Source organism: Cyprinus carpio, chromosome A23 (genome assembly GCF_018340385.1).
Source record: "Cyprinus carpio isolate SPL01 chromosome A23, ASM1834038v1, whole genome shotgun sequence".
Taxonomy (NCBI): domain Eukaryota; kingdom Metazoa; phylum Chordata; class Actinopteri; order Cypriniformes; family Cyprinidae; genus Cyprinus; species Cyprinus carpio.
In genome coordinates this window covers 14,159,333-14,176,056 of record NC_056594.1, presented here as the reverse complement: position 1 = coordinate 14,176,056, position 16,724 = coordinate 14,159,333, and the positions used below count along the sequence as shown (strand labels likewise).

At 36.1% G+C, this 16,724-nt stretch overlaps 1 protein-coding gene across 1 annotated transcript; it reads right to left on the bottom strand.

Annotated features, from left to right (window-relative positions):
* Positions 1–1,806: 1,806 nt before the first annotated feature.
* LOC109056564 (limb region 1 homolog-like protein) lies at positions 1,807–16,146 on the bottom strand. The gene is made up of 16 exons (XM_042713272.1): positions 15,768–16,146; positions 10,001–10,085; positions 8,439–8,472; positions 7,821–7,960; positions 6,478–6,581; positions 6,253–6,376; positions 6,004–6,072; positions 5,790–5,854; positions 5,588–5,660; positions 5,328–5,411; positions 5,170–5,246; positions 5,005–5,082; positions 4,614–4,778; positions 4,434–4,500; positions 3,891–4,052; positions 1,807–3,084 (listed from the first exon to the last, which is right to left on the bottom strand). The coding sequence occupies exons 1-16, from the start codon at positions 15,828–15,830 to the stop codon at positions 2,999–3,001; spliced, it is 1,476 nt and encodes a 491-aa protein (XP_042569206.1). The 5' UTR covers positions 15,831–16,146; the 3' UTR covers positions 1,807–2,998.
* Between the last annotated feature and the right edge of the window lie 578 nt (positions 16,147–16,724).

Below are 16,724 nucleotides of genomic sequence, written 5' to 3'. Positions count from 1 at the left end.
AAAGAGCACAAGAAACGAAGAGAAAACAAAAATCAAGACAGACAAATCATAATCAGAGGCCGGGATTTCTTTTTCTGTTTAAGAGAAAAGACAAAAGGAAAAGGAAATGAACACTCAATGAGGAAAACGGATGGACGATATAGAGGTGGGGGGTGAAAGCGAGTGGCTTGCACTCTCCTGATGATGTAGGGCTTTTATCGGTCATGGGCATCCGTGAAGGGAAAGCACAGGATGGGTCAGCAGTGGCGTCTCTACGGGCCTGCTGACAGACCCGGGGCAAAATAAAGACCCTGATTAAAGCCGGCCAGCTATGGGCGGAGGGACAGCTGGGGGAAGATGTATGGACAGACAAGCACACTAACACCAGAGCTAAACATAACCACCACGGCGCCATTAAAGCAGTGGTCAGGTGCTCAGATGGCAAGAAATGTATGCTGACCTCTATGGAAAGGTCTTTATCAAATCCAGAACCAAACATGGGTTCAGAATGACTCACAAATGACACATTGGTTGGAAAAACAAGTGTAAACACATTCATTGTTCTTTTCTCTGCACTTCGAAGGGAATGAGGAGAAATGGTTTGTCACAGTTGCTAACTTGCATTAAAGGATGCATCTGGATTTTTCTAACAAACAATTAAAATGTCAGCAATTTCTTTTTTGAAAAATGAGTAATTCGTTCCCTCTACTAATGAAGTAAAATAGACATCCATATATGATCCAGTAATGCAGGACAGACAGTCTGTCATCATGAATCCAGTTTTTCTGAGCTGTAAAAATGCATTTTGTAAGAACAGAAAAACACTTAAAGGGATACTCCACCCCAAAATGAAAATTTTGTCATTAATCACTTACCCCCACATCGTTCCAAACCTGTAAAAGCTTTGTTCATCGTAGGAACACAATTAAAGATATTTTGGATGAAAACCAGGAGACCTGTGACTGTCCCATAGACTGCCAAGTAAATAACAGTGTCAAGATCCATAAAAGGTATGAAAGTCATTGTCAGAATACTCCATCTGCCATCAGACGTGCAATCTGGGATATATAAAGCGACGGGAACACTTTTTGTAAGGGAACACCTTATGGAGCGGATGATACAGAAGAGCATACACAGCATACGGTGATATGGAGAGAAACAGAGGAGACTCCGACAAAGGAATTGTTGAATAAAGTCATTATTTTTTATTTATTTTTTTTTTAGATTAAGTGTTGTGTTGAATTGTTTTATTATAAAGATTGTTGGTCTTATGGTGGATGGTGTATTATTATGACGACTTTTTTACCTTTTCTGGACCTTGACACTGTTATTTACTTGGAAGTCTATGGGACAGTCTCAAGCCTTCAGGTTTTCATCCAAAATTGTGTTCCAAAGACGAACGGAGCTTTTACAGGATTGGAATGACATGGGGGTAAGTGATTAATGACAAAATTTTCATTTTGGGGTGGAGTATCCCTTTAAAGGGATAGATTATCCAAAAATAAAAAATTAGCATTTACTTATCCTCACATTGTTACAAACCTTTATGAACACAAACAATATTTAGAAAAATATCTCAATCTCTCTATTGTTGTTTTAGACCCCAAACAGTCTTCAAAATGTTCCCAAAGATCCACAAAATATCTTACTTTGTGTTTCACAAAAGAAAGTCATAGAGCTTTGAAACAACATGATAGCAAGTAAATTATGACAGTTCTCTTTAAGAAATGATTTACATTTACCTTTGAGTAGCTACATTACTGTAAAAGACACTCAAAGAAAAAGAAACTTATTTAAATATGGGTGAGAAAGAACCCGAAGAACAGAGATGTTGTAATGATGGATTTGTGGCATACTGTCCTCTACTGGCCACCGCTTGAAGGACATTTCAAAAATATGCTGATATAGAAACAAATTCATAAATAACAGAATCATACAAAAGAATAAACAACACCACAATACTGCTCCTTATAAAATGAGCAATTATTGAATCAAAAAGTCCACATTTATGAAAACACAATGTAGTGTCCATGAAACAGGAAATGGTCATGTGCGTTGATTGTCCCTCTACACAGTTCAAACCAAAACATACGAACTAGCCAAACTTTGACCATATTGCCCGAACTAGGTGTTCTAAATTGGGCCAAACACCTTTTGTTTTTGAAATTAAGTCAAGTTAGATTTGCATAATTGTGTCAGCGTTTCATAATACAATATTGCACTTTAAAAAACTAACATATTAAATATAACAAAAAATTTAATAAAATCCCTAAACATTCACAGTTGCCTTTGCCTGAAATCACTGATTTCAGATCAGCCATCTTTTTTAAACATATATTTTAAAACCTAATCTCTACAAAAAGTGTATTTTACAAGCTAGAACCCCATTTGTTTCCTCACAACGAACATCATCTCCAAGATCACTGTCAGTTGTTCCACTTTCACCCCTTTTCTCAGGTTCTTCACCTCATTTAGCAGCAGACAAACCCCATCAGTCTGGACTTCCAATGCCAGTGCAGTAAGGACCCACAGTAACTGAATTCAGTGGATGACACTAAAAATAGTGATATACAAGGGGAAAGCGTGGTGGGGCCCACCAGGACAGAACTCAACACTCTCATTCCACCACCAGGAAAAGGAAACGCAATAATGGCTGTGATGTCATCCTCTGAAATAGCTCTCCTGTCTGGACGCATGTCAAAGTCCTCTGTAACCATTGTTCATTTTTCATATGCTGATTGTTCAAGGTGGTCAGTGATTTGACATCCCTTTATTAAATGCAGTAATATGATTGAATATTACTGAAGTAAACAATGCATAAACCTGCAGTTGTAGAATCCCACTTAGGAGGTCCCATCGGTCAACAAATATTGTCCAACAGCTTTGGTGCCTATTCACTAAAAAAGGACCAAAAATAGAACTCGTCCAGTAGGAGAAATCCACAGACTGGTAGCCAGAACCTTCCTCAGAAGGTAAAGGGCTTCAATTGCCAATTATATATCAAAAAGCTGATCGCTCTTCAATGAATCTTTGAGAGTCCATTGGCTAGGAGGAGTTTGAGGGGGATGGTTGATCGAGACACAGTCAGAGGCAGTCTGTGGAGACCTGGAGAAAGGAAAAAGGACAGTAAACAACAGAGCGGTAACCTTGATCTAACAACCAGAAAAGGTCATTTTAGCAGGCGATGTGCAAACCAATCAATCAAAGAACAAAAGCCAGTTGGGAGAATAAAGAAAAAGAGATGCTATCTGAAGATGTTCTATGTGAGCGAGTGTGTGTGTTCACGTTCAGCAGTCTTGTTTGTATTAGGTGGAGGGTGATGGGCGTGTGTCTTCCAGAAGGATTTTGACTTCTCCCCTTCTGTTCCCTCTCATTTTTCTTAAGAGAATTGTGCTTTTTCTATCGGAGGAAAGAGACCTACCCATAGAGAAACATGTGCAGGGAACCCCTCACCCAAAGACTAACTACAAACACTGCAAATGGCAGCGTAACACACCCCTTGTCCTTTCAAGATGTGTGCATGCACAAATCTTTCTGCAGACACGTTTTCCTTGAGATAAACATGTTACAGTTAAGTGTTACAAAAGGAATGTTCTGAGTTCAGTTGTAAGTTGTATAGACAGCATTTGTGGTGTAATGACTAAAATAAATGGCTTTAAAACTATATCCACAGGCCTTAAATATTATATGCATTGTATTAAAAGAAAGTTATTTTTAAATGTATTTGTTTAAACATAAAAAAATTCACAAATATAAAATTTTACATACATATACATACACACACACACACACACACACACACATGTGTGTTAAAAATATAAATAAGAAATATTTAAAATAGGCAAGATTATAATTGGTAAAAAGCATCAGCATGAGAAATGCTATTCATGGATAAATAAAAAGCAACTAACCAAAGGCACGGATGAGTTCTCTTTGCAAGGCCCATGTGACGGTGTTGATGAGGCAGGCAGATGTGAGTCCAGCAAAAAGCATGTTGTACAGGAAAACAATATGGAAACTGCCAAGCCAGTTATACCGTCCAAAGTCTCCAAGCAGATCAAACCTTGTGATTCCTACATGAAATTACATGGAAAAGAGGAACATAACCTTATAAAGTTGAATATTTTTCTAATCGTATTACATATATTGCTGAGATATTGCTATTTAGTGCCCTCTTGTGGACACACAAAACAACATTACAATTGGAACTCTTGCCATTTATGAAGTTTGACAGGTGTACCTTAAGTATCCATTTCTTAAATGTTTTTTTCATAATTTCATTATGACTTTGAACCACCAATAAGAGTATAGTACTCTCAGCTACATTTAACACAGTTTAAATAAAACAATTACATAATTCCCTTAAATCAGTGCAGAAAAAATCTCGGCCTACAAAAGACTTTAAAACCATGTCACAATGAAATAACATTTTACAGTTATTTTAAAATACTTACCCAATGTCCGGGAGAAAACAGGCAAGGCTGAACTGAGTATTAAAAGAGAAACACAGTTCCCTATAATCTGTGGAGAAACCAAAACAACAATTTAATTTGACTATAAAGAGCCACCACATGTGAATGTGTACTATCCAATCCCCACAGCTGTTTAATGATGAGTATAAGAGATCTCCGCACCTGTGTGAGGGTTGTGTCCTGTGCACGTGGCAGCAAACCGGTGAAGAGTGGAGAGCAGTAGAAGCCGACGACCGAGGAGACCATGAGATACAAGATGATGACCACCTGCACTGCAGCTCCCAGAGAACCGAACATGGAGAATGAGGCAAGGCCCAAGTGAGGGTCCTGCAACAGAGAAAACCAACCAATGTGAAATCATGATGATAAATTACTACTGCAATACTGCAAGGACTACTTTTATGATGCTTTTGGATGTTTTTAGTACCATATGAGTAAGTTTTGAATTGAATTATGAAAATGCCCTTAAATCTTTTTCTGTGAATTACATTTACATGTCTATCTATGACTCCTGAAATGACAAATATAAATGGGTCATTATCATGCATCTCACCTCCATTCCTCTAGGCATAGCAGACTCATCGAAGAGCAGTTCGAGCACATGGAAACACACCATCAGCGCAGACACCGCCTGAGAAAGACCATAAATTTGGTTTTAGCACAACAGTATAATTGTAGCCAGAATAAGTATTCTGTATTCCATAAGGTTTACTCTTACAGTTAAAGCTAAAAGCAGCAGCATGGCTACTGGGTATCCCAGGTTGCGTTGCCATGGAGACGCTCTTTTCCGCAACTCTATAATAGAAGCAGGAAGGATGAAGAGCAATTCATGATAGTTGACTGATGCATTCAACACTCTGAGAGGCATGTTTGTACCTAAAGCAATGCGTTTGGACTGCACACTCAAAAACTCGGCGTTGATGGACTCTGTGTTTGCACTGATCCAGCAGGAGGTGTTACCTGAAAGAGAAAGAGTGTTAGGAAACCATGTTTTGGAAATGTAAATCCTTGTTTGACATGCCAGTAAAGCTATTTTGGACATTAAAAAGAAAATGAGAGAAAAGAGAAAGAACTTTTTATAAGGTGGGGTCACTTCCTTAGTAGCCAGTATGTCTTTCTCACATCCTGATACTCACTTTTCAACTTCCTGGACAGAGAGGCCTCTTCAAACACTGTGCAGTTCATGGTCTCTTCTAGGTTCTCCAACAACTTAAATAAAAAAAAAAAAAAAAAAAAAAAAAGACAAAGAGCTTAAGTGACATCTTTCATAAACATTCATTTTCATACCAAATACATCTAAATCAAAATGTAATTTCAACAGGTATTATGTCAACCTACCCGAGGTTTGACCAATAAGCTCCCAGTGATGCTAAACATACGTGAAAGCCCAAAGGGTGTGCACACTATAACAACAAAAAAGAAAAAGAAATGAGAGAGGAAGTCAAAGGCAATAAAATACCAAACTAAACGTTAACATCAAATGATTTAAAAACAAAAAGAACTATAACCCACCAACAACATATAAATAGCATATACATTTAAACACACTTACACAGAAGCAGCAGTACTCCAAAAAGTGAGATTCCAGAATAAAGATAGGGCAGGTAATATTCCCACAAGTCTGAAAAACACAAGAAAAACAGAAGACTGTTAATAAGACTATTTCTTTATCTTGCGTTTATACAATTAAGAGGAAATTTAGGAGTCTAACTGGCATTATAAACTGTGCTCTATTCAACCGAATGCAATCAGAGACACTGAACAAGTGCAGTGCATAGTCTCTAATGTTACACCGCCTTACCATAAAGGCTCTCACGTGCGGTATTGTGATGGAGGAGGGCTGATGCCACCCACACAATGCCCAGCACCAGCAGACTGAGGAGCAGCAGCATCACGGCAGTCTCATAGACCCGCGCCATAATGCCCTTTCAGAGGAGAAAACACACATACCAAATGGACATCAGATACAGAACTGTGTTCAAGTGCTCTGGATTAGCGTTTACCACTACACTAATGACATTTTTACCTTTTTGGATCCAGCAAATCCCTCTGATTCAGTAAAGAAATAGGCAAACGGCATGAGGAATACCAACGAAAGGTTTGAAAATAAGAAGACTAGGTTCCACAAACCTGAAACAGAGACATATAGAGAATGAGTGAGTAAATGAAAAATGATTTTGTAGTCTAACCATAATAAAAAGATAACATGCTGTATGATAGCACACCCATATACATTTTTGGTTACACTACTGTTCTAAAGTTGTTGTTTTTTAATACTTTTATTGAGCATGGATGCATCTAATTGAGAGCAAAATTGACAGTAAAGACTTTTACAAAGTTAAAAGTCTAATAAAAGTTAATTCTATTTCTAACAAATAATGTTCTTTTAAGCTTTTTATTTTTTTCAAAGAATCCTAAAAATGTTTCACAGTTTCCACAAAACTGTTTTCAACATTGATAATAACAAGAAATGTTTCTTGAGCTCCAAATCAGCATATTAGAAGAATAATCTCTGAAGGACCCTCTGATATCTATTATTATATGAAGACTGGAGTAATGATGCTGAAATTCAGCTCTGCCATCACAGACATAAATAACTTTTTAAAATATATTAAAATATAAAACAGTTATTTTAAATTATAATTACATATATCACAATACTACTGTTTTCCTGTTTTTTTTTATCAAATAAATACAGCCTTTGTGAGAGACTTAAAAAAAAATCCATCCCCAAACTTTGGGGATGTAGTATATATGAACAATATTTAAAGTTATGTTTCATATTGTGTGTTCACAAGAACTATGAGGTAAACAGGTGGAATACAAAGAATACCTCAAACTTACACACCACTAGGGGGCAACCACGTGCCATACTAACTTCAACTTTTACTAGCTCTTCGTCTAAAGTGCCATTAAGCTTTTTTAAGGTTTATTTCTCAATTGGTCTGAGGTTTCATACGTAACCGAGATGCGATCACAAACAATCCTTGAAGCTTATGAGGTCAGGCGTTGCACGTGCACTGCAAAACACTAGAAAAGGTATTTCACCATATTCCTATCAAAGTGCAAATAAAAATCTGGATTTTAAACTAAATAGTAGCCTTAGATTTGCAGCTAGAAAATATTATACTCTTGGCAGACTTGCCGCCATGCCCAACCCGAGATGATAACACAGAGCCATTAGACATTGTTTTCACAGACAAAGACCTTGTGGGAAAAAATATTAATATGTCTCAGTTCAGATTGGGCAACAAAATACTATTTGAGAAGTTATAAGTTAATTTGATACATAACTCTATTGATGTTAAAGTCACATAATCCACATGTGCAAAGCAAACTTGTTAGTTATTCATGTGTGCATGTTTGTACCACGGATGAGCGATCCATTGAGCCACTGCATGTAGTAACTGTGTGGGAATGTGAGAAGAACTTCATTGGACAGGATGGAGATGGGCAGAAGCAGCACTGCACATACGGCCACTGAGAGTGTGAATGTACACAGCCACAAACTGCAGAGTGAGAAAAACAGTCAAAGAACAGTGTTTTGCAGCCCTTTACTTTGACATAGTGCAAGCTTTCAAAGGAGGCGGTTTTTAAACTCCACGCTGGAGACCAAAGGGCAAACTGTCCACTTACACCCATTCAGGGCAAACTAATAAAAAGCAAAATAACAACCAGTAGGGTGTCCTCAGCAGCCTAGTTTCCTTAAAATCAGTGTGAATTGCTGTGAAATGTACCATTTTACTGCCATAAGGTGAAATATTTTTGTGTGAAACAAGATATTCAACTGCTTGAATATGTAGGAGTAGGGTGGGAGCTGATTTTATGCATTTGGAATTTATTGGATGGTGAAAACGGGATGTTAAATGCTAGAAAGGAGCCAAACTGAATTTGAGTTTGCTTGCCTAAATAGATATTTGGCTATTGCTGACCAAAATCCAATAGTCATGTAACCTACATTAAGAAATAAAAAAAAAAGGAACTTACGCAATTTTGTTGACAGTGGCATCCTCAATGTCATCTGTGGGCAAAAAAGGAAATAAGTTTGTCACCACAACACTACCCCACTGCAGACCCATAAACCCATATTTTATTAATGGACTTTTTGTGCCTTTTTTATTTTGAGACGACAGTGGAGAGAAAGTATTGGGGTGGGGAGAGGGGAGCGGGATCAACAAAGGACATGCTGAGAGGCGGAATTCAAAATCGAGTCGCTGTGAGCGCAGTTGCGCTATCTCTCGACGCACTAACCACGAAGCTATAGGTGCCACCTAAACCCTTACTTTAAATAAAATATCTGTAAGACGTCTGGGGAAGCCTTCATAGTAAGATTTTCATTATTGCACATGCAGGAAAACAATATCAGTTTCAAGAGGAATTGGTCTTACTAACAGAGATGGATTAATAACGGAGAGAATGAAAAATAAACCTCAAACATTCACATGTGAGAAGAGCAAAACATATGCAGTGTGACAGAGCTGCAGGGTAGATATGTGACATTTCCTGGGAGTGCTCTAAAACCTATTGCAAAACAGGTTCTCTGCACATATTCTGAAGAAACCACCAATATGCAACTGAAGAAACTGCTTCAGCCCTCCACACCCGGTCTCGTAAAGTGATTCTGGTTATGTCCCTATATTAGAATATTTATGATAATGGTAATGGTTTTGCTGGCAGTTGAGTACACTATGTTTTTTAAGTGTGTGTAAAAGGATGTTCTTATAACCGTCTGCATTATTTTTTAATGTTTGATCATGTAAGCATGTGCTAGATTGAGGTATTTAAATGTTGTGATGACACAGGAACAGCTGTGCTCATGGAGACCCAGGTTTCCCAGAACTTTCCTACCAGCTCTCCACTGACCTATATAATTATTAAAAAAAAAATAATAATAATTTTTTTTTTTTTTTAATTGTTTGTTTATTATTAACAAATATTTCAAGACCCCTGCATTCTGTTCTGCTTTATCTGGCTGTTTTGGAACACAAGAATGCATTCTCTGTGGATGGTTCTTAACAATCCTTCAACAGTCTAAACAAGCCTGATGTGTTTTGCACAAGTTAGACAAAAAACATCCCTCAGATTTTCCACTGCAAGTAGGTATAGCAGCACCGGGAAAGAGCAGGGAGTTCAATTCTGGGGTGTACACCAAAACACAAGGTAATGTTCTCTTATGAAACCTCAGGCTGTGCTCGGGCAGGGGGTCTATGTTTATCTCACGGGTCGGGAACATTCCTCATCCCCACTGCTGCCCTCCTTCAATGTTACACAATTGCTGTTGACAGCAATCAGAAGCTTTGACTCTTCTATTCTGAAGATGAGTTCTGCTATTTAACAAATAACACAGAATACTTCATTATCTGAGCATAACTGGGTACCAAACAAAACATTTTTGGAAAGTGCAGGAGCATGACCATGTCAGGTTGTGCTGACCAACAAGTGTTATTCAGCTCTTAGAGCAGCTGTAGTAAATCACAGTTGGGCCTTGAAGAACTGGACTGCATGAAGCCAAACAACAGCAACAGGTTCTGGGGTCATGTTACACTTACCAGCGACAAACTCAGCATTCTTCTTGAAGTGAGTGAGAATGAAGTGTGACAAGATGTAGAGGCAAACGAAAAGCAGCACGCAAATCTAAAATGAAGAAAATAGAAGAACATCATTGCAATTTGAAAACATTCAAAAATGTACGTTATTTACAGACAACATGACAATACACTGCAGCTTGTCATTCTAAAAGTCTGAAAAAAAAAAAAAAAGATTTTAATATACAAATATAAAATACAGTGCACAGATCTATTTTCAGAATCAAAATCAGAATCAGAAAGAGCTTTATTGCCAAGTGTGTTTACACCCATAAGGAATTCATCTTGGTGTCAGAAGCTTCCAGTATAGAAAGTACAGACACAGTGCAGACATACATATAATTTAAGGTAATACAGTGAAATATAAAACAAGTGAATAGACAATAAATAAAAAATAATATGGTAATATAAGATACAGAGAAAAAGTAAATATCAATAGACAGAATTGTGAATTTGAATATATGCTATTTACAGATGAAAAGTTGTAATGTACAGTCAAAGTTATTTGTGCAGTCCTGAGGTGTGTTATGTGTTGTTCAGGTGGAATAAGGCCTGGGGGAAAAACTGATCTTGTGTCTGGCTGTTTTGGTGCTCAGTGCTCTGTAGCGCCGACCAAAAGGCAACAGGTCAAAGAGGAAGTGTGCTGGGTGTGAGGGGTCCAGAGCAATTTCACCAGCCCTTTTCCCCACTCTGGAGGTGTAAAATTCTTGGAGGTTAGGCAGGGGGGCACCAATAATCCTCTAAGCAGTCCTGACTGTCCTTTTTTAAGCTTTCAGAGTCCTTTTAGGAACATTAAGATCCCTACACTTGATCTCCACTCAATTTCATTACATTACAACATCCTTCAAAACTTAATTTCATGTTCCACAAAGGAATAATCACAATCTTTCTTGAAAGATTGGGTGTAAAGGCCACTTTACAGAATATCAGATGACATACATTTTCACAGACTTCTGCAGTATGAGTCACGCAGTTAATATGAGCAACACAATCATCAACCAGCATCAACAAGACATGCTGTTCAAACATGCTGCTTAGATGTGATGCCAATTTAAGTTATCAAGGACACGTTAGACAGAGAACCTGTAACAGAGCAGAGGTCACGAAACACACTCCAACACAGCCCCATTATCACTGATACATGCTGCTGTACACAGTCCAGATTGTCTTTACAGCTCTGTGACATAAGTGCTCCAACTCAAGAACATTTTGTTCTTAATGACAACACACAGACAGGTGATGGGATAGGACGGAACCAGTCAAAGACATTATAGAAATACATTTCATATTATTGATAAAAGATAATGGGAAGAAATTAATTTAGTGTCCCGGAATAAAAAATTTAAAAAACAAATAAAAAATTAAAAGTAAATTCTGTGGCAATAGAAAGTGAATCAGTAAGTGGAGTGTCCTTTCTAGCCAGCTGTCCCTTTTCTTCTGAATTACAAATGAATGAAAACCCACAGTACAGACTTGAGAATGAAGGTAACAGCCCCCAGATGGAGGATTATAAAGATTACAGCTCAAATGCAAACGAAGAGTTAAACCAGTTACAACTGGGATTAGGTAATAAATTAGACCGAGTAAAGATTTACAGGCAAATTAGACATTTACAGTTCATTTAGAGATTTATCACAAAAAAAACTTAACAGTTGGTCATATTTAAAATGTCAATACTGCTAAACATAAATACATTATTGTTATAATTACTTGCATAATAATAACAATTTTAATTTTATCAATAAAAATGTTAATAATAAAGCAATTAATATAATATTAATATACCACTAATAATGTAATAATAAAGTAATACTAATAATATATCAATGTTTATATATGATAATTATTATTATTACTACTACTACTACTACAATAAAGTATTATTACTTCTGAAACTGCCAAAATGTAAAAATCAGATGAACACATTTCCTGTACAATGCTGGCATCAGACTGCTATTCTTCAATATCTCTTTTGACACTACTTTAACATGGAGGAAGGGCAATGCTGGACTCTTCTCATCCTGAGAGAGCTGCAGTGGCATCTGTCCACGTGACAATAACCTTCTAATTCCATGATTAACCTTTATCCTGATTTCAGATATAAGATCTGCATTGTGGAAACAATACCTCTGAGAAACGAAACAATAGACATGATGATTATGTGTTGAACACACCTTAGGTGTGTTGTATGGGTTATATTGAGTGAACTAAAGAAGAAAAAAAAAACTCTGAAGCACCATTATGTCCAATAAAAGAGAGAAAGAATGACAGCAAGAGGAAGAGTGATGAGGGAGGGGACGGGACAGGAAACTGGGATATTGTCTTCAAAGTGCAAACAGCAGTGAAAACAACTGATCTGTGGGATAGTATAACTGAACCTCTGAAAGGTGTTCACACAGATTTGTTGGCTCAGCGTTTGAATAGTTTTTTTTTTCCATTCGACTAAAATACAATATACTCAACCAACAAGTTAAAACAGCCAAGCTAAAATATTGCATGTCAAAACTGAAACAAAAGATTGCGTAACAAAACTGTTGGATATAACATGAGAATACATGTCTGGTCTCATTATATAACCAGTCAAAGAAATTTTGAAATTTTTAGTTAAAGTTTAGTTTAGTTAATATCTATACAATGAAAGTCAATAGGGTCCAAAACAACACTGGCCTCAAGAGACGCTCATTGAAAGGATCTTCTTTTGAGCTTATTTTAGTTGAAAGAAACGTCATACAGGTGTGGAAGGACACTTTGTGACGACAGAAATGTCATTGTTTGCGCAGTATCCCTTTAAATCCTTTCAAAAAACCAAAAGGGTGGACAAAGGCAATATTTACCAGTCCCTATAGCTCAATAAACAGAAGATCTTCTATTTCACTAATCTTATTTGGGCAATGATGGGCATGTTTTCAAACCTATTCATCAATATGGGTCAATGTTATTTTGACTGACCATATAATGCAAGTGTAACTTTAGTATGAACAACAGGCAACCACATCATAGGTTACTTGCTGACCAAGCTGAGCTCAAATGTTCTGAATCTTGAGGCTCATTCATCTGCTCTGGGTAATTCTCACTGCACAATGAGACCTGGAACCAAGCCCAAGTTAAAGTTAAGTGAAACAGCCTATTTAGACAGCCTATTTAAAATGGCTGCCCACTGCTCCGGGTGTGTGTTCACAGTGTGTGTGTGTGTTCACTGCTCTGTGTGTGTGCACTTCGGATGGGTTAAATGCAGAGCACTAATTCTGAGTATGGGTCACCATACTTGGCTGAATGTCACGTCACTTTCACTTAGCAAAACAGTCAGCTACGAACATGAATGTGAATTGACACAATGAAAAAAACAACACTTGTAGTCCCCTGGGATAGATTAGCAAAAGCACAGCTGTATGACAAAAATACTAATAAATACTAATAAAATACTAATACAAAATTACTAATAATGTGATTTGATGAGAGATACTAAACCCATTACTAGATAGGATTAGGATAGAACTTTGGGAAATATTCAATAAAAAAAAATTAAGTTTTTTTTTTTTTTTTGAGGAACAAACAATAGTGTGTCCATTCATTAAGAAGATCACTTCTTAGTAAACACCTGCTTAGTAAACACCTGCAGGCGTGAGTACAAAACCCTCTTTTGTTGAAGGCCAAGTAACACGTTCAGATGTGCACCTTAATACACACTGCATTCCTTGCACATCTACAGAGTGAGAAGCACACCAAATCTGCTACTCCCTCTGACAGACTGTCCCTCCTGAAGGTCAACCAAGTTCAAACCTGTGACATTGTCATAAACTGTGCTGGGTTTACAAGTGGAACTTCAATAGTTCTGAGTTCAACCCAGGGATCCATTTACAAAATGGGCTTTTTCTGACATATAAAAACATCATGTATGTTCTCGGTTTATTTCAGCTTTTAATTTAAACAAAAGGTGGTAATAAACAACTCATGGTAACAATTCTATCAACTGTTTGATTTTAGTTCAAATATCCTAAAATTAAAATAAAAAAATGCCAGAGGAATAAATTACATTTCAAATCATTACAGTTATTTTAAAATATAAACAGCTATTTTAAATTGTAATAATATTTTACAATACTGTTTAATTTGATGTATTTTTAATCAAATAAATAGAGGCTTAGTGGGCATAAGAAACTTTCAAAAGTAGAAGTATATGGTTATATATCAAGTCTGGATCAAAATACACAGACATTTATTTAAATCAGTGGTTCGCAAACAGTTTCTCTTCAAAATCCAGGTCTTACATTGGGTATCAAATATTAACCCAACACAAGACAAACTGTTTTTCATACAAAAGTAATTTAAAAAAATAAATAAATAATCCATTTAATTAGTATTACAATGAATTATACAACTTGGAAAATTAATGAATATGAACAATGACAACTTAGATATAAATAGCAGCACAAGTGATTATTTATCATAACACAGTGAAGAATCATCAAGCCTAATATTCTTTTATTAGTATTAGTCATTTTACTGAATTACAGATTAATCTGAGCCAGTCTGACTGTATGTAAATTGTATTGTACGGATCTTTGTGCGTCAACAACAAATGATGTGAAGCATTTTCTCCACCCTTTTTAAAAGCTGAATTGACATTTTGTTACCCTAACCACAAAAAAAAAAAAAAAAAAAAACCATGGTTGTTTGCATTATTTATTAGCAATTTTACATATAACACCATTTTTCCCTGTAGTCTCTGATTACAGTCCGGTGACATGATTTTAGGTTATCACCCACCAGTTGAAAAGCACTGATTTAAATTATAAATCCCAGATAAGCATCTGCAACAGGGATCAATAACCATAACAGCATGAGCTCTGTGGTGCTTGGCCCGGGGCAGGACAATAGGTCTAGATTTACATTATCTGGTGTGACCCATATGGTCATTTCACTAAGAGAGGCATTTCACATTTTCTGGGAGGATTACAGCTTTGCATCACAGACAAAAACAGAACAGAATAGTGTATAAGAGTGTATGCACTTAAAACATCCAAAAGTAGAGCTTTTGTTTGCATAGAAAAATAAATTAAGTGTACAATGCCTATGACTGCTTCAAGCAGATTTTGACTAGAATTTTGAGCAGATGTATTACGTTGTCATTTAATCTATAGTTTATGTAGGCCAGTTTTTGTAGCTTGAGAATTGCATAATTTACTAGATTAGTGGTTTAAAAAAATAAAAGCACCAAATGCATTGTTTTAAAATGCTGAGTGAGATACATTGTGAAGGAGCAAAGGTTAACTCCAAGCATCTCGCTGTAAGGTTCTTGAGGTCTGAAGTTCAGTTATAGTTGTAATTTTTTAGGTGACAGACATTTTCATGCACAAGGATGCCAAAAGCTCATCTGTTCTCCAAAATGAGTTCTGGACACTGGAACAGTCTCAGTGTTACAATGAGCAGCTGTGCATCACCATGTAATCGTTCTTAACGTTCAAAACAAAGGGTCTCTTTGTGTACACAATACTCTATAACAAAATGTTCTGTAAATAATAAGCAAGGACAACATATTCACAATGAAATTAGGATTTTATGAGAACATAAAGTCCTCTTGCACAAGATTACAGTTCACACAATCATCTAATCAATCAAGGATTGTTGATTTTCTTTAGGAAAAACACAAGGGCGCATTCAAAATTGTATCACTGCAAACAGTAATTCATAATACATTGTCAACAAGAAAAGCAAATAAAGGAAAACTCACAATGGTTTCTCGTACTCGATTGTGGAATAGTTTCTCTCTAACCGTCACGTCTTCTGTTTCCATACTTTGAAACCATGTCTTGGCGTGTTCTCTGTTATAAGCTGTAAAACATTGGAGTATCCGAGAAAATAATAGCCTACGTGGAAACTTGTCTCGCGTTAAAGCGAACGTACGCTTTCCACCTCCAAACGCATCGCGGTTGCTCTAGCTTAAAGCAAGTCAACGAACTACTCCTGTTTTGCTTCAGTGAGGTAGATAAATAATTTTTAAATAATTATTCACCTGCTAACAAGGAAATTATAAACTCGGTGAAACTCTTCGAGTCAGCGTGCTCAAATGAATCACGCTCTCAAACTCCATCTACTGGAGGGGCGGGACTGTGGGAGGAGCAAGAGGCGGATTTAAGGCCAATTCACGGCACATTTGCAGACCTTAATGAATGATAAAATGATAAAAAGATATATATATATTATATTAACTAGATTTTGGGCTCTTAGATTTTGGACTTTTTTTATTTGTGTCTATATATATATATATATATATATATATATATATATATATATATATACATATATATATATATATATATATATATATGTATATATATATATATATATATATATATATATATATATATATATATATATATATATATATATATATATGTGTATATATATATATATATATATATATATATATATACATACACACAAGAATAAATATATATATATAGGACAAAAAAATTTTTTGTCAATATATATACACACTGTAATCCAAAATCTACTTTTTCTAGGGGAAAAGAAAAATCCTTTAATTTACAATCATGTTTCTTGTATGTAGGCTTTTTTATTTATGCACTTTAGACTGCCACAAATTAAAATCGAGTGAATTATTATGTTTTCTTTGATGTTGTTCTTAGAGCTGAGCTATCAATACTTTTTGCTTTGTTCACGACTT

Excerpts from the sequence above, each read along its gene's own strand:
- LOC109056564 (XM_042713272.1), bottom strand. The coding sequence starts at position 15,830 with ATGGAAACAGAAGACGTGACGGTTAGAGAGAAACTATTCCACAATCGA. Across the intron at positions 5,247-5,327 it reads GTCCAAACGCATTGCTTTAG|AGTTGCGGAAAAGAGCGTCT; the intron begins GTACAAACATGC and ends CTTCTATTATAG. Across the intron at positions 4,053-4,433 it reads TGTTTTCTCCCGGACATTGG|GAATCACAAGGTTTGATCTG; the intron begins GTAAGTATTTTA and ends AATTTCATGTAG.